Source organism: Gymnodraco acuticeps, unplaced genomic scaffold, assembly GCF_902827175.1.
Source record: "Gymnodraco acuticeps unplaced genomic scaffold, fGymAcu1.1, whole genome shotgun sequence".
Lineage (NCBI taxonomy): Eukaryota > Metazoa > Chordata > Actinopteri > Perciformes > Bathydraconidae > Gymnodraco > Gymnodraco acuticeps.
Genome location: NW_022989837.1, coordinates 460,837 through 479,269, shown reverse-complemented (window position 1 = coordinate 479,269; position 18,433 = coordinate 460,837). Strand labels below are relative to the sequence as shown.

Here is an 18,433-nt window from a genome sequence, read left to right as displayed (position 1 = left end):
AGTCAGGACTCAGAGACACGAGGAGAGCTGGATCTCTGATGGAGTCAGGACTCAGAGAGACACGAGGAGAGCTGGAGCTCTGATGGAGTCAGGACTCAGAGAGACACGAGGAGAGCTGGAGCTCTGATGGAGTCAGGACTCAGAGAGACACGAGGAGAGCTGGAGCTCTGATGGAGTCAGGACTCAGAGAGACACGAGGAGAGCTGAAGCTCTGATGGAGTCAGGACTCAGAGAGACACGAGGAGAGCTGGAGCTTTGATGGAGTCAGGACTCAGAGAGACACGAGGAGAGCTGGAGCTCTGATGGAGTCAGGACTCAGAGAGACACGAGGAGAGCTGGAGCTTTGATGGAGTCAGGACTCAGAGAGACACGAGGAGAGCTGGAGCTCTGATGGAGTCAGGACTCAGAGAGACACAAGGAGAGCTGGAGTTTTGATGGAGTCAGGACTCAGAGAGACACGAGGAGAGCTGGAGCTCTGATGGAGTCAGGACTCAGAGAGACACGAGGAGAGCTGGAGCTCTGATGGAGTCAGGACTCAGAGAGACACGAGGAGAGCTGGAGCTTTGATGGTAAACACTGACGATTTATTTGGAGCTTCGGCCGGAGAATTCACAAGACATGTCACAGACCACGAGTTGACACAGGTTGCGATGCCACATCAATCCTGAAGAGCCCTCCTGTAGCTCCAGGTTTTAACTAGTTCAGAGTGTAATAACCAACATTGTTCAATAGATAGACTAAACAGCTGAGGACACTGAATTACAGTTGTTGTCTCTTATGGCTCGGGGTCATCTCCACCCCGAGAAGGATGTGTTCCAAGTGTCCCACAACAATAACTATCTCTGACCGAGAGCTGCCCGGTCACAAACTGGTGACATCAACAACTTGCTAGGGCAGCCCCTCCTTCAGGGAGATAACGGCTGCTCAAGGTTGGAGCATCTGCGTCAGAGGGCGAAGGAGGAGGACATGCAGGGCAAAGGATTCCCTGACAAATACAAATGTGATTACTTAGTTAAAAAGCAGATGTTGTTTATCTAATGAATCCATCAGAGACACTCACCCTCTCGGTGGGCGTCATGCACTGCAGCTTCATCTGCTTCAGGTAGGTGGCAGTGAGCGGCATGTTGTAGTCGATCAGGTCCGGGACCAGAGAGGTGGGCCTGTCGTTCTCTGAGGAAGACAAACACACACTATAATCCCCATACCTCCATAGCAAAGATACGGTGCTTGGACCCCCCAAAAGAATAAATCTATGATAATGCAATTCCTTTTAAGTTACTGTGCTTTTTTCAGGAATGTAATTTAGTGGAAACTAATGGCGCATTTCGTCTGCAGCGGGTAGCCCCGTTTAAACGTCCTTAATCGTCCTCAAGCGGCCAGGCCAGTTTTTGGTGGCCTTTCCATATAGCGTAGCACCGGCTAGCGGGTACTTTTCCCCTTTTTACGGCCCCATAAAATCGTGGTTCTATCAGGCCAGGGCTGAACTAGTGACGTCAACACTCTCGACTGCTGATTGGTCAGAGAGAATCATCACAAGATCGCGCGCGAGATCATCCCTAGCGTCGCATATATATCTAGAAGCAAGCTTGCAGCATTTTTATAAACAGCATTTTGTAAACGGAGGAGCTACAAAAATGGCAACGTCAAAGAAAAGCACACCGTGGTCGACCGAGGAGGTGACGACGTTCCTTCATCTCATTGGGGATGATAACATCCAGCGGGAGCTCAACGGAACAACTCGAAATGTAAAAAGACGCTTAGGGACGCTTAAACGGGGCTACCCCGCTGCAGTGGAAATGTGCCATAAGTCACTGGAACAAATGTTGTGACTATAACATGTTTGGCTGCATGAATAATGTATTTATTACCCCAAACTTATTTTAATGTTCTGTATCTTGGGCCAAAGTAACCAAAACAATTACAAATATATTGTAAAAAAAGTCAGAGACACAAACTATGTTACTAAAAAACAATAATGCCAAAAAAAAGGTTAAAATCTCCTTCTTCCTGCCTTCAATGGGCCCCTCTCATTAAATGACTGGCCCAGTGAAATGAGTCTAGAACCGCCACTGCTCCATAGACGACCAAACATGGTATTTAGCACAGATAAATAGAGGACTGGGTCTGTTTGCACGATGAGAACAGGGTCAGGTGGTTTATTAATACATCCCCACACAAGATTTAAAAATATCAATGATAAAATCTAGTTTTCTCGCCTCATATGCATTAATGAGAAGTATAAGAAGTCATAAAACAAACAATTAATAACAAATACAAAACAGACATAAAGAGACATTCGGTGGAAATCAACAAAAAGTTAAAAGAAATACAGATATGTTAAGAAAAAAAGACAAAATACTGAATAAATGTCATTTAATAATAAAAGATACGTTTTGTATTCATCAAAGATAGCTCTTAATTAGTTGATTTGAAATATCCCTGTTTATTTATTTAAGTCGTTTTTTTAGGAAAAGGTCTTCATGTGTTTGCCTTTCCCTTCAATATAAATTATTTATATTGACCCTTATGTTGTGTTCGGGTCTCCCGTGACCCGTTTCAAGTTAAAATGATATAATAACTACGCTCTAGTGTTTTGTATGGGACCAAGGCTTCATGATATCCTCCACAACAGCTTCATGAAAACTACACTACCGTTTTTGACCATTTTCGCCAAGTCTGAAGTCCTCTAAAAAAAAAAAAGTATGTAATTTGGTGTTGGGGTCTGGGGAGACCCAGCTGAATTGTTGTGGGTGACTCGGGGTCAAATTTGGACCAATCAAGACTCATCTTTGACTTTAGACACCCCTCCCCCTCCCCCTTCATCCACTGTAACAATATTTGTTCTCAACATGCACCTGGTCTCCCCTCCCTCTGCCCCCCCCCCCCCGCTCCCCCCACGGGAACTCCACCTTTCTCAAATAATATGTACACTAACACTTGAACCTGAACACACACATGCACGTGTGCAATGTGTGGTGTGATGTGTTTTGGGCCATACCATTAAATGACAACAGGATTGTACGGTTATGAATGCATAATAAGTTAGTTATGATGTAGTTAAAACAATATTGGATGATAATCGTTATTTTTGAGTGTTTTGGACTGAGATCAATCATGGGTCAAAACTGACCCGCGAACACCATGACAGCTTTCGAACACAACACAACGGTTAAGAAGTGAACGTTTCAATATGGTGTCTTTTAGTACCTATTGAACTGTCCCCATACAGCATAATAATGTAAATAATATCCTGCTTTATATCGTGTCTAAAGCCCTTCAATTGTGTTCTATTGTCAGAGTTTATATATGTTTAATCTTCACGGTCTACTGTATATTGTCTACTTTTTAATGCTGTCTTAATTCTAATTTGAGATGTTTAATGTGTAGAATTGTTTATTTCTACTCTTCTATGCCTCGTTATGTTTTGTTGTTCTTTATGCTGCTGCAACGCAAACATTTCCCAATTTGGGATCAATAAAATCTGATTTTATAATGTTATAATCCCCGCTGCAGTCCCCTCAGCGAACACTAGAGGGACTCTGGGGTCAGTTCAGTGAGGCTTTGTTACATCATGCAGGGGATGGATATCATATAAATCTATATATTTACACAAAATATGTTTTATTAATGAATGTTCAATATCAAAACACCTAAAAGCACACATCAGGTCATATAACGTGTTAACAGGACGTTATCGTGTAATAAACAAACAGAAAAGACGTTTCTATGACTGCTATGATGAATTATTAACGTACATGTTGGACTTGTATCCCTGTAGATATTCTCTTTACTGTGAACTTTACTACACAGCTGTCATACTGCAACTACTAGTTTAATATTTATATTGTAATTTTTATATTTTAAATGTATGTTCTTGACTTGTTTTAAATATTTAATAATGGATTAATAATATAATAATATTAGGAGGGATGAAACCCTCTTTAATGGCAGAGCACACAGTGAGTCTAGCACTAGGAGCCACAGTGGGCAGCTATTGCACAGCGCCCGGGGAGCAATGGGAGTGAGGGGGGAAGGGGGATGTCCGGTGCCTTGCTCAAGGGCACCACGGCAGGGCAGGAGGTGAACTGGGACCTCTCCAAGTAGAAGTCCATACTCCATATTTAGGTCTGTTCGGGGACTTGAACCGGCTCACAGTCCAAGCCCCGACTGACTGAGACACTGCCTCAATATTTAGAGAAAGGGAAGGCCAATAGCTGATGGCGAATTATTGTTGTTGTTTTTTGCATCTGGTAGAATATAACAATTCAACTAGGGGTTAACCATGACTAAACAAACAAGTTAACATAAGTCAAGAAGCATTTTAATACGGAAATGTAACATATTGTGCCATTAAGTCAATCTCCATAAATATCAACAGATAATTCAGATTTCCACTCTTTTTTAATTCACTTAATAACCGACTTTATCAGCAGGAAGCAAACCTGTTTCTGAGACGCAGTGAAAATATATAAAAGTACATAAATGAATACAAATAAACAAGGTTAGTGTAGCATCCTTCCTAGCGTTGGTTCAATGAAATACTATCATACTTTTCTTTAGCCTGCATTATGCAAAATGCCATTAATATGCCCGATAAATTGATCTTTAACAAGGACCTTTCTTATATTTGTATTTACTGTTAATATGTTAACTAAATGTACCTATTCTGATTAAATGATTCTATAAAATCCTGCAATAATAACTGTGCAATATGGATGCTATATCTTCAGAACTGTTACAAGATGTGTATTTTGTGTAATTTTCATATTTTTTTCATCTTTAATATTATTTGCATGCATGCTTCTTATGGCGCCTTTCCACTGCAGGGCCTCGCACGGCTTAGTACGGTATAGTTAGGCCTTGGTAGGCCAGGCTCACTTTATTCTGCGTTACCATTACAGTGTAGTAGCTGTGGCAGTAACTATAGTAACGCAGTGTAGGCGGAGCCGTGACGTCATCTTCAATGAGAACCACAAAACCAACATCAGCCGTTAGCTGTTAGCCCTCAGAGCTCACAGCTCCTCATATCTGTTCAGAAACTAGACAGAAGTTAAACAAGTACAAACCACAGACTGCCTGTGTCATGGAGAATACAGTCACTGCTTTATTTATGTCTGTAGGCCGTTGTTGTGAGTGTGGACGGTCGGAGCATACTGCGTTAGCTTAGCCAAGCTACATTTAGAAAACACGCATTTTAAAAATGTGTTTTGCCTGCCGTCTGTCTGCAGACTTGTCAAAGCATTAATTCATGGTTTTTACTAACCGGTATCAGCATGTTGTTACTTCGGCATCATTTTGAAACGTGTATTACAATTAAATCACGGTCAATTATGTTCATCTTGTTGTAGTTGTAGCCCCCTTGCCAGCGGTGTTCTCTCTAGTTTAGCATACTCAGCCCGACTCAGCCTGGTTGTTGGCCCGGAAAGAAGCTCGATTTTGGAGGGCCAGAAAAAAGGTGAAAAAGTAGCCCTGAGCCGGAACTCGCCCGAGTGGGAAAGCAAACAAAAGAACCTTGCTACGTGCTGCAGTGGAAAAGCGCCATTAGTTAACATGGAGCTGTCTTTGGCTCTTTTCTGCTGTAACAATGTACATGTCCCCTCTGTGGGACTAATAAAGGGATGCTGATTCTGATCAAATTCTTCTATAAAAACCTGCAACAATAACGCCTAACTGTTGCACTAAAGGGTTGATTGGTCTCCAAAATCCCAGCATGCAACACAGCAGTAATTAACCCTTTCCCATGTCAGTGTGTCAAAGGATCCAAGCGTTATCCTCTCCTAAAGGTTGATCTATAAAAAAGCCTGTCTGTTAATGATGTCTGCAGATTTAGCGTGCGTCGGTACCTTTGAACTCGGCCGTGCTGGGGTTGATGTGCATCCTCTTCTGACACTCTCCACAGCTCATTAGGAAGCGAGTCACCGCCTCTCGGGGCAGGAAGGCGTATGTCTCCGCGATCTGAGCACAGGAGAGGGGGGGACAACAAGCAGAAAGTCAGAAAGAATAGAGCAACAACACGTTTAATTTGTGCATGAGTGAGAGTGTGGGGTCAGTGGTTTGTGATATCTGGATGTGGTGAAATGTGTTTTCAGAGAAGCGTCACACTTGTACGGTTTGAGGCCCTGAACAAAAATGCATATGGTGTTATTGTCCTCTTTAAAGGTCACCTATTATGTAAAGTCCTCTTCTCCATGTCTCTTCTACATCAACATGTGTCCCCTCTTCTCCATGTCTCTTCTACATCAACATGTGTCCCCTCTTCTTTATGTCTCTTCTACATCAACATGTGTCCCCTCTTCTTCATGTCTCTTCTACATCACCATGTGTCCCCTCTTCTTCGTGTCTCTTCTACATCAACATGTGTCCCCTCTTCTTCATGTCTCTTCTACATCAACATGTGTCCCCTCTTCTTCGTGTCTCTTCTACATCAACATGTGTCCCCTCTTCTCCATGTCTCTTCTTCATCAACATATGTCCCCTCTTCTTCATGTCTCTTCTACATCACCATGTGTCCCCTCTTCTTCGTGTCTCTTCTACATCAACATGTGTCCCCTCTTCTTCATGTCTCTTCTACATCACCATGTGTCCCCTCTTCTTCATGTCTCTTCTACATCAACATTTGTCCCCTCTTCTTCATGTCTCTTCTACATCAACATGTGTCCCCTCTTCTTCATGTCTCTTCTACATCAACATGTGTCCCCTCTTCTTCATGTCTCTTCTACATCAACATGTGTCCCCTCTTCTTCATGTCTCTTCTTCATCAACATGTGTCCCCTCTTCTTCATGTATCTTCTACATCAACATGTGTCCCCTCTTCTTCATGTCTCTTCTACATCAACATGTGTCCCCTCTTCCTCATGTCTCTTCTACATCAACATGTGTCCCCTCTTCTTCATGTCTCTTCTACATCAACATGTGTCCCCTCTTCTTCATGTCTCTTCTACATCAACATGTGTCCCCTCTTCTTCATGTCTCTTCTACATCAACATGTGTCCCCTCTTCCTCATGTCTCTTCTACATCAACATGTGTCCCCCTCTTCTTCATGTCTCTTCTACATCAACATGTGTCCCCTCTTCTTCATGTCTCTTCTACATCAACATGTGTCCCCTCTTCTTCATGTCTCTTCTTCATCAACATGTGTCCCCTCTTCTTCATGTCTCTTCTACATCAACATGTGTCCCCTCTTCTTCATGTCTCTTCTACATCAACATGTGTCCCCTCTTCTTCATGTCTCTCTACATCAACATGTGTCCCCTCTTCTTCATGTCTCTTCTACATCAACATGTGTCCCCTCTTCTTCATGTCTCTTCTACATCACCATGTGTCCCCTCTTCTTCGTGTCTCTTCTACATCAACATGTGTCCCCTCTTCTTCATGTCTCTTCTACATCACCATGTGTCCCCTCTTCTTCGTGTCTCTTCTACATCAACATGTGTCCCCTCTTCTCCATGTCTCTTCTTCATCAACATATGTCCCCTCTTCTTCATGTCTCTTCTACATCACCATGTGTCCCCTCTTCTCCATGTCTCTTCTACATCACCATGTGTCCCCTCTTCTCCATGTCTCTTCTACATCAACATGTGTCCCCTCTTCTTCATGTCTCTTCTACATCAACATGTGTCCTCTCTTCTTCATGTCTCTTCTACATCAACATGTGTCCCCTCTTCCTCATGTCTCTTCTACATCAACATGTGTCCCCTCTTCTTCATGTCTCTTCTACATCAACATTTGTCCCCTCTTCTTCATGTCTCTTCTACATCAACATGTGTCCCCTCTTCTTCATGTCTCTTCTACATCAACATTTGTCCCCTCTTCTTCATGTCTCTTCTACATCAACATTTGTCCCCTCTTCTTCATCAACATGTGTCCCCTCTTCTTCATGTCTCTTCTACATCAACATGTGTCCCCTCTTCTTCATGTTTCTTCTACATCAACATGTGTCCCCTCTTCTTCATGTCTCTTCTACATCAACATGTGTCCCCTCTTCTTCATGTCTCTTCTACATCAACATGTGTCCCCTCTTCTTCATGTCTCTTATACATCAACATGTGTCCCCTCTTCTTCATGTCTCTTCTACATCAACATGTGTCCCCTCTTCTTCATGTCTCTTCTACATCAACATGTGTCCCCTCTTCTTCATGTCTCTTCTACATCAACATGTGTCCCCTCTTCTTCATGTCTCTTCTACATCAACATGTGTCCCCTCTTCTTCATGTCTCTTCTGCATCAACATGTGTCCCCTCTTCTTCATGTCTCTTCTACATCAACATGTGTCCCCTCTTCTTCATGTCTCTTCTACATCAACATGTGACCCCTCTTCTTTATGTCTCTTCTACATCAACATGTGTCCCCTCTTCTTCATGTCTCTTCTTCATCAACATGTGTCCCCTCTTCCTCATGTCTCTTCTACATCAACATGTGTCCCCTCTTCTTCATGTCTCTTCTACATCAACATGTGTCCCCTCTTCCTCATGTCTCTTCTACATCAACATGTGTCCCCTCTTCTCATGTCTCTTCTACATCAACATGTGTCCCCTCTTCTTCATGTCTCTTCTACATCAACATGTGTCCCCTCTTCTTCATGTCTCTTCTACATCAACATGTGTCCCCTCTTCTTCATGTCTCTTCTGCATCAACATGTGTCCCCTCTTCTTCATGTCTCTTCTACATCAACATGTGTCCCCCTCTTCTTCATGTCTCTTCTACATCAACATGTGACCCCTCTTCTTTATGTCTCTTCTACATCAACATGTGTCCCCTCTTCTTCATGTCTCTTCTACATCAACATGTGTCCCCTCTTCTTTATGTCTCTTCTACATCAACATGTGTCCCCTCTTCTTCATGTCTCTTCTACATCAACATGTGTCCCCTCTTCTTCATGTCTCTTCTACATCAACATGTGTCCCCTCTTCTTCATGTCTCTTCTACATCAACATGTGTCCCCTCTTCTCCATGTCTCTTCTACATCAACATGTGTCCCCTCTTCCTCATGTCTCTTCTACATCAACATGTGTCCCCTCTTCTTCATGTCTCTTCTACATCAACATGTGTCCCCTCTTCTTCATGTCTCTTCTACATCAACATGTGTCCCCTCTTCTTCATGTCTCTTCTACATCAACATGTGTCCCCTCTTCTTCATGTCTCTTCTACATCAACATGTGTCCCCTCTTCTTCATGTCTCTTCTACATCAACATGTGTCCCCTCTTCTTCATGTCTCTTCTACATCAACATGTGTCCCCTCTTCTTCATGTCTCTTCTACATCAACATGTGTCCCCTCTTCTTCATGTCTCTTCTACATCAACATGTGTCCCCTCTTCTTCATGTCTCTTCTACATCAACATGTGTCCCCTCTTCTTCATGTCTCTTCTACATCAACATGTGTCCCCTCTTCTTCATGTCTCTTCTACATCAACATGTGTCCCCTCTTCTTCATGTCTCTTCTACATCAACATGTGACCCCTCTTCTTTATGTCTCTTCTACATCAACATGTGTCCCCTCTTCTTCATGTCTCTTCTACATCAACATGTGTCCCCTCTTCTTTATGTCTCTTCTACATCAACATGTGTCCCTCTTCTTCATGTCTCTTCTACATCAACATGTGTCCCCTCTTCTTCATGTCTCTTCTACATCAACATGTGTCCCCTCTTCTTCATGTCTCTTCTACATCAACATGTGTCCCCTCTTCTCCATGTCTCTTCTACATCAACATGTGTCCCCTCTTCCTCATGTCTCTTCTACATCAACATGTGTCCCCTCTTCTTCATGTCTCTTCTACATCAACATGTGTCCCCTCTTCTTCATGTCTCTTCTACATCAACATGTGTCCCCTCTTCTTTCATGTCTCTTCTACATCAACATGTGTCCCCTCTTCTTCATGTCTCTTCTACATCAACATGTGTCCCCTCTTCTCATGTCTCTTCTACATCAACATGTGTCCCCTCTTCTTCATGTCTCTTCTACATCAACATGTGTCCCCTCTTCTTCATGTCTCTTCTACATCAACATGTGTCCCCTCTTCTTCATGTCTCTTCTACATCAACATGTGTCCCCTCTTCTTCATGTCTCTTCTACATCAACATGTGTCCCCTCTTCTTCATGTCTCTTCTACATCAACATGTGTCCCCTCTTCTTCATGTCTCTTCTACATCAACATGTGTCCCCTCTTCTTCATGTCTCTTCTACATCAACATGTGTCCCCTCTTCTTCATGTCTCTTCTACATCAACATGTGTCCCCTCTTCTTCATGTCTCCTCTACATCAACATGTGTCCCCTCTTCTTCATATCTCTTCTACATCAACATGTGTCCCCTCTTCTTCATGTCTCTTCTACATCAACATGTAACCCTAAGCCCCCCCACCCCCTTATCACCTGAATCTCCTCCTAGAGCACCATTGTGTTCTTTGTAACCAAATCTCTCTCAGAGGGGCTCCTTATTTTCATCTAATGTAACAGACAGAGAATCAGCACTTTGGAAACGCAATGACTCTAAAGAATAATGATCACGCCACCAAACACACATTCAAACTAAAGCAACCAGCCTGTTTGGAAAATGTGAGAAGTAGAAAGTACAGGTATTTGTGTTCAACATGTAAGAAGTAGAAAGTACAGGTATTTGAGTTCAACATGTAAGAAGTAGAAAGTACAGGTATTTGAGTTCAACATGTAAGAAGTAGAAAGTACAGGTATTTGTGTTCAACATGTGAGAAGTAGAAAGTACAGGTATTTGTGTTCAACATGTAAGAAGTCAAAGTAAAAAGTCGTCAGAAAAATAAGTAGTGGAGTAAAGTACTGAAAATGTACTTAGGTAGGCTACAGTAACGAAGTATTTGTACTCCTCTACTTCCCACCTCCCTCTCTCAGGTGAAATCTCCACCTCTTTGCCTCTCTGTTTCTGCCGTGCCACCCTCCCCTCCTCACCCTCACCCCTCCTCTGGCATTTCCCTGTAAAACGCCGACCTTCACGTGACCATGGAGCCACAGCAGGGTGCCCCCCCCCCCCCACCGACCCCCCCACCCACCCTTAAGCCATCCGAGAGGAAGAAGGCCACCCAGAGCAGCGTTGGGCTCCCAGAAGGCCACAGTGACAGCTCCATATTATGCCCTGCCCCACTGAAGCTGCTCCTCAAAAGGGTTCACGCTATGAGACATGACAGGACCTCTACAGGGCGGGAGGAATATCTGTCTCCCATCCTAAGGGGTGAGGGGTCCTGCTAACATCCCCCAACTCTGCGCTACAGCTGCACACAAAGACCCTCATTCTGCAGGACGCCACACCTCCGATTGTTACCCCACATCAGAATCATATTTATTACCAAGAAGGTTTCTTTTTTATTTTATTTAGTATTTTATTATATTGCATTGTTGGAGGAGCTCAGGTCAGAAGAAGTTCATTGCCATTTCTACACTGTAGCTTTGTGCATATGACAATAACACCTTTGCATTTGAAAGGTTTACACATAAGGGATTTTCTTTGGTGTGAAAGGTGCATTCAAGGACACAGAAAAAAGTGGGTTTTTTTTAACACGATCCGCGTATCCATCATTTCCTGGTCTTCTCTAAAGAAGAGGGACCAATGGAAACGTTGTCATGTTGCCGTTGTTCAGCATGGAAACATTCATTAGCTAACAATGACATTATTGTTCTATTAATATAAAGGGAGGTCAGGTACTCTTTAAAACAGCTGCTAGCTATGGGTACTTTTTACTGAAGGACATTTCAAAACCTCTGTACTTTGACTTGAGTAAAGACGTTTAGTCAGTAGGCTACTTCTACTTTTACTAGAGTATTTTTAAACACGAGTATCTGTACTTCTACTTGAGTAAAGGATGCGTGTACTTTGCCATCTCTGGTTCTTATTATGTGGTTGGGTTTACTCACAGCTTTGTACGTCTTCTTCTGCCCGGCGTGCTTTGGGGCTCGTCCAGGATCAGCGCCCATCTCCACGTGCATCGCATAGATGATGTCGAAGAAGTCCTCCACCACGGCTACACGTTTCAGGGAGGAGTTGTCCTGGGCTGAATTCCCATCTGAGCACTGAAACACAGACAAGGAGAGGTTAGTTTAATGTCCCGACTGACTCAAAGATATCAGGGTCACCCGTTTGTTCTAAAGTCTTAATTTATGGTTTGTTTGAAAAGAGGAAAGTCGCACGAACACGCTGAGGTGAACTTTGCGGAATGACTTTGCACCATTTGTGAGCTACGTCCTCTAAAAGTGATTGTAATACATTGAAAAATGCTTTTGTCAGAGTTAAAGGAAGAAATCAGACAGTGGGAGAATCTCAGCTAGATTTATTTATTAAGATCATTTCAAACATTTTCAAAAAGACAAATATTTCAGAAACAAACATTTAAACAAACACTACAAATCACGTATAAATTGACTTTTTGTTTTATTGTTTTATGTCTTAAATAACTATGTTGCATTGTTGGAGGAGCTCGGGACCATTTATACACTGTAGCTTATTTGCGTATGACATTAAAACCTTTGAATCTTGAATCTAAAACATTTTAGAAAACACAAATACATATCGAAAAACAATATCAACAAAAGTTAAACAACATTTCGGAAAACAACAAAATATATCAAAACACAACATATTACAAAAAGACAAAACATTTCACAAAAACACACGACGTCGCAGAAAACACAAAGAAAGATAAAGAACATTTTACAAAACAAAAAACTATTTCAGAATACCTTTTAACCAGTTAAGCCCGAAGGTCCCCCCAGTGGACCCCTCCCACAGTTTTTTTTTTCTCACATGTCTCAGGGCTTCTTAACATTTATGAAACTATTAATGTTTCATACCCTTTTAAAGGTAAGAAACTCCGCTAACTGACAATAAGAACAATTGTTAGCTAAAAAAAACACAAGAGTAATACCAAGCCTTTGAATTAGCATTGAGCGAAAAAATGCTAACTAATGCTAACGCTTTTTTACACACAACACACGGTAGAAATGCCCTTATTACTATCTTAACTGCACAAACAAGATATACGATTTAAAGCTGAGACTCCACAGATTCCACACATGTAATGTCATCACTGTCCGACCTCGAATTCCTGGAGCTATCAGCCAGAAAAGAGAAAGTAAACAACATCCGGTTTCAAAAATATTACAATAATTACGTCTTACCTTTTTTGATTTGTGATCAAAAGTTGTGTTCAACGGAATAAAAACGCATCTCAAGGTTAATCCAATGTCTTTGTGTCACGTAGAATTTTTTACTGATAATCAATCATCATATTTATGGCAATATACTCGGTATAAAGTATTGCCGTCCAGGCTTGCACTTTCAGATATGCTTCGTTTGCTTCTCTATTACGTCCGCTATGGTAATGTTTACGTAGATTTGGGAACTGCCCATCGATTCCATTGGTTCTGATGGTTAAGAAAAAGGTGTAAATCACACGAATCGACCAATGGGTTCCAGAGATATGGTCCTGCGTAAATTATAAAGAATGGCAGCCAGCTTAAGTACATTACGCAGCCCACTTCATTTATTGTTTACAACGTAACGAAGCAGGAAATGCAGCAGGACCCAGAGCGCACGGAGCACAGAGCGGACAGCAGATAACGGAATTGCAGTTTTATTGCTTATAGATTATCAGAACATTTCAAAGGGGACACAGCCCCATTGGATATTAATCTATGGATTAACTACATCATCGTTTTTATGCCATTGAAGACCAGTTTAGACCAGACAACGTGGAAGGTAAGTCATTGTTAGCCTAGCGCATTAGCGCTAGCGCCATTTGTTTTGATGTACGTTTTTGTTGATAACGTCGCGAGTTTGTATCTTTCAGTGTTGGGCTGTTCAGGTGGGCACCGTTAGATTCTGTGTCTCCTTGCGATCATAAACAATGTGTTGGATGTGCAGCTAGGATAAGTAATAAGGGAGCGAGGAGTGATTTTCGGTGCTGTAATAGGTTAGCATTTTTCGCTCGGGGCTAATTCAGAGGCTACACTGTAAGAGTAAGCCTATGTTTTATTTTATTTTAATTAATTTTTTTCACAACAGTTGTATTTGGATGGAATGAATACCTATAGTGATAATTCAAAGTAATACAATGATTTTTACAGTGAAAAAGTTCAAATGGAACCGATGGTTCCCAAATTACCCAGAGGTGAGTCCGCTTAGACTTTATTTTTCTAAATCTCTCTAAAAAGGTCAAATTTCACTTGTTTTGCATCAATCTTGATACAGGGTACTTATTATATGTTATAGTGTTTGGATTCCTAAAGCTTTTAGTCTACTAACCCATCATGCAAGGGTGGTTTTCACTATAAGTAAAGGTTTTTTTTTAGGTGGACATTAGAATTTACATGTTTTTACTATGTTCCATCTGAATTTACTTTAAAATAAAAACATCTATATTGATTCTGACACTTCTACATCCAACTCACAGATGTAACCTTGCTTTGAGAAAAATAATTATTAATTTACCCCTTTTAGAAGTGAAGATATATCATTTGTTGTGTTAGTGGCATTTTCGAGCCTGAAACCTGAAAAACAGGCTCAGGGCTTAACTGGTTAAAGTCATTTCAGGAAAACAACACAATTAAACACAAACAAAAAAAAATTAAACTGAAAAAAACGTTGGGAAAAATTTCCAAAATCAAACAATTACACAAAACATGAAGAAAAAATTAAATAAAGTTCAACTTCAGAAGTATTTTTAGATCTCATGGGTCAGGTGGTTTCACACACAACCTGTTTGGTAAGAAGTGACCAAGCAATAGAAGTTTAAAGCAAAGTTATTGTTATTTAATAAAGTCAATCAAAGTCAAAGCATCTAACAGAGTTCCTCTATTCCAGCTGAAAGGACAGTCTTTGCACCAACAAGTTCGTACAAGATCTGACCACATACTACTGAACATACAAAGTGTGGGGGAAACTTCTGAAGCAATTGGAGTCAGGACTCAGAGAGACACAAGGAGAGCTGGAGCTCTGATGGAGTCAGGACTCAGAGAGACACGAGGAGAGCTGGAGCTCTGATGGAGTCAGGACTCAGAGAGACACGAGGAGAGCTGGAGCTCTGATGGAGTCAGGACTCAGAGAGACGAGGAGAGCTGGAGCTCTGATGGAGTCAGGACTCAGAGAGACACGAGGAGAGCTGGAGCTCTGATGGAGTCAGGACTCAGAGAGACACGAGGAGAGCTGGAGCTCTGATGGAGTCAGGACTCAGAGAGACACGAGGAGAGCTGGAGCTCTGATGGAGTCAGGACTCAGAGACACGAGGAGAGCTGGAGCTCTGATGGAGTCAGGACTCAGAGAGACGAGGAGAGCTGGAGCTCTGATGGAGTCAGGACTCAGAGAGACACGAGGAGAGCTGGAGCTCTGATGGAGTCAGGACTCAGAGAGACACGAGGAGAGCTGGAGCTCTGATGGAGTCAGGACTCAGAGAGACACGAGGAGAGCTGGAGCTTTGATGGAGTCAGGACTCAGAGAGACACGAGGAGAGCTGGAGCTTTGATGGAGTCAGGACTCAGGGAGACACGAGGAGAGCTGGAGCTCTGATGGAGTCAGGACTCAGAGAGACACGAGGAGAGCTGGAGCTTTGATGGAGTCAGGACTCAGAGAGACACGAGGAGAGCTGGAGCTTTGATGGAGTCAGGACTCAGAGAGACACGAGGAGAGCTGGAGCTTTGATGGAGTCAGGACTCAGAGAGACACGAGGAGAGCTGGAGCTCTGATGGAGTCAGGACTCAGAGAGACACGAGGAGAGCTGGAGCTTTGATGGAGTCAGGACTCAGAGAGACACGAGGAGAGCTGGAGCTTTGATGGAGTCAGGACTCAGAGAGACACGAGGAGAGCTGGAGCTTTGATGGAGTCAGGACTCAGAGAGACACGAGGAGAGCTGGAGCTCTGATGGAGTCAGGACTCAGAGAGACACGAGGAGAGCTGGAGCTTTGATGGAGTCAGGACTCAGAGAGACACGAGGAGAGCTGGAGCTCTGATGGAGTCAGGACTCAGAGAGACACGAGGAGAGCTGGAGCTCTGATGGAGTCAGGACTCAGAGAGACACGAGGAGAGCTGGAGCTTTGATGGAGTCAGGACTCAGAGAGACACGAGGAGAGCTGGAGCTCTGATGGAGTCAGGACTCAGGGAGACACGAGGATAGCTGGAGCTCTGATGGAGTCAGGACTCAGAGAGACACGAGGAGAGCTGGAGCTCAGATGGAGTCAGGACTCAGAGAGACACGAGGAGAGCTGGAGCTTTGATGGCAAACACTGACGGTTTATTTGGAGCTTCGGCCGGAGAATTCACAAGACATGTCACAGGCCACGAGTTGACACAGGTTGAGATGCCACAATCAATCCTGAAGAACCCTTCCTCTGGTAGGAGGTTTTAACTAGTTCAGAGTGTAATAATCAACATTCTTCATCAGTGAGACTAAACAATGATGGACCCTGAATCTAACTCTCGTCCATAGGAAAGAATGAGCGCCAGGGAACCTTCGTCCCTGAACAGTGAACTACCTCATGGCGGCTTGTGCTCGGTCACAGACTGGCAACAACAATGCGCCCAAGCTGCTCCTCCTTAAGAGAGATAGCAGCAATACCCAAGGCCGTAGCCCTATGCCACGGGAAGAGACAGTGAAAACATGATGAACTTTGTCTAAGGTTGAATATCTAAGCAAATGATTCCCTAACACAAACACTGTACACTAAAAAGCCAGGGAAAGAGGAAGGTCTCAGAAAGGCAGTTTACATGAGAGGAAGTGTTGGCCAGACGGTTGAAACTTGCAGACGTGGTAATTACAAACCAATGTTGTCTCTTCGACCTTCAAAGAATTGATTTCTAAACACTGCTGCTGGTTTATAAAGCACTGAATGATTTAGGCCCAAAATACATTTCTGACCTCCTGCTAAATGATGAACCATCCAGATCTCTCAGGTGTTCAGGTCAACTTCCTGAGTCAGAACTAAAGCTGGAGAAGTTCAGTTATTATGCTCCAAACATCTGGAACAAGCTCCCAGAAACCTGCAGGTCCGCTGCAACTCTGACTACTTTCAAATCCAGGCTGGAGACTTTTCTTTTTGCTGCTGCTTTTTAATTGAACTATTCACATCTTAAACTGCTCGGTAACTTTCATTCATGTATTTGTTCTTTTAATGTTTCTTTTATTATCTTTGCTTTTTAAATGCCGTTTTCTTAATGTCTTACATTGTTGTAAAGCACTTTGAATTACCTTTAAAGGTGCTGTATAAATAAACTTGCTTTGCCTTGCCTTCTGTCTGTCCTAAGGAAGTGAGAATTAGAGGTGTGAATTCAAACCGCGGGAAAATCAAACCAGAGAAGGAAGTTATACTTAAATGATGATACATTTACTACAACAATCCTATCCAGCGCTGGTTTTTGGCGTCTGAAATGTTTTAAAAATAACCGCAGGACGCTGCAGCACCTCTGGCTCCATCCTGCCTCTGTAAACAGCTGACCCTGTCGCCATAGAAACTGCTTTCTGATTTCTCCAGGGCAGGTGGGCTGGGCAAAGGGTCATATGACACGCCGTGGAAGTGGGATATCGCCAGGACAACAGCCTCCATCCTCCGCACCACAAGGGGCTTTTTCCACTCTGCTCCCTGCCTCCATCTTTCCCCGTAACGCTCGTTTACAAAACACTTTCCACAAGATCTTCAGATTTCTGCAGGAAAGAGCTCCGGCAAACAACTCAAGATTCAAGGCTTTTCTTTTCATTTGCACAGCAGCTACAGTGTAGTTGTGATCATGCAAATATGAGGTCACAGGCTCCTCCAACAGTGCAACACAATAACACGGATACAATAGTGCAGAATAGTCTATATACAAGTCATTGGAATATTGATATAAGTTGCAAACAGACGTTATGGATGTTCTTTCAAAGGTTTAACGGTCTTATGGCCCGTGGTACTGATGTTGAAAAGGGCAGCAACTAAAGTATTTAAGTAGTATTATATTCATTGTTGATTATGTTCTCGATTGGTTCTTAGAACATGTCAGAAAGATATCTTGCATTGAGTCAAAAACTCAAAGAAATACAGCAAAAGAGCTCAAAACTCACCGCTTTTAAAGGTCTCCTATCATGCTATTCTTAGCCATATGTTATGGGTCTCAGATATAAAAACATGTCTATGAAGTGTTTTGCTCAAAATACCAAACAGATCATGCATTTCAGACATCCCTCATATCCCTCTATTTCAACCCTCTTTAGAGAAACGCTGATTTTGGGTCCTTGGGGAGGAGGCGGAGCTAATGCCTGCTCAGAACTCTGGAGATAAAGTTCAATTCTGCTGTGATAAAACGCCATCCTTTTTAAACCACGTCAAGGATTATCTCATGGAGCTCAAATGCTTTTTCTCTTGCGGGTTTATCACAAGGTGAGTTCTTTTTTTATTTCCTGCCTTTTAAACACATGTGCTCTCCAGTACAGGTTAGCTCTGAGAGT

At 42.7% G+C, this 18,433-nt stretch overlaps 1 protein-coding gene across 1 annotated transcript in view; it reads right to left on the bottom strand.

Annotated features, from left to right (window-relative positions):
• Positions 1 to 18,433, bottom strand: part of LOC117559080 (nucleolar protein 4-like) — a 61,777-nt gene that overhangs the window by 24,821 nt on the left and 18,523 nt on the right. Inside the window, 3 exon segments of the mRNA XM_034235732.1 lie at positions 1,061 to 1,170; positions 5,844 to 5,955; positions 11,880 to 12,035. Coding sequence (XP_034091623.1) covers positions 1,061 to 1,170; positions 5,844 to 5,955; positions 11,880 to 12,035 — 378 coding nt within the window.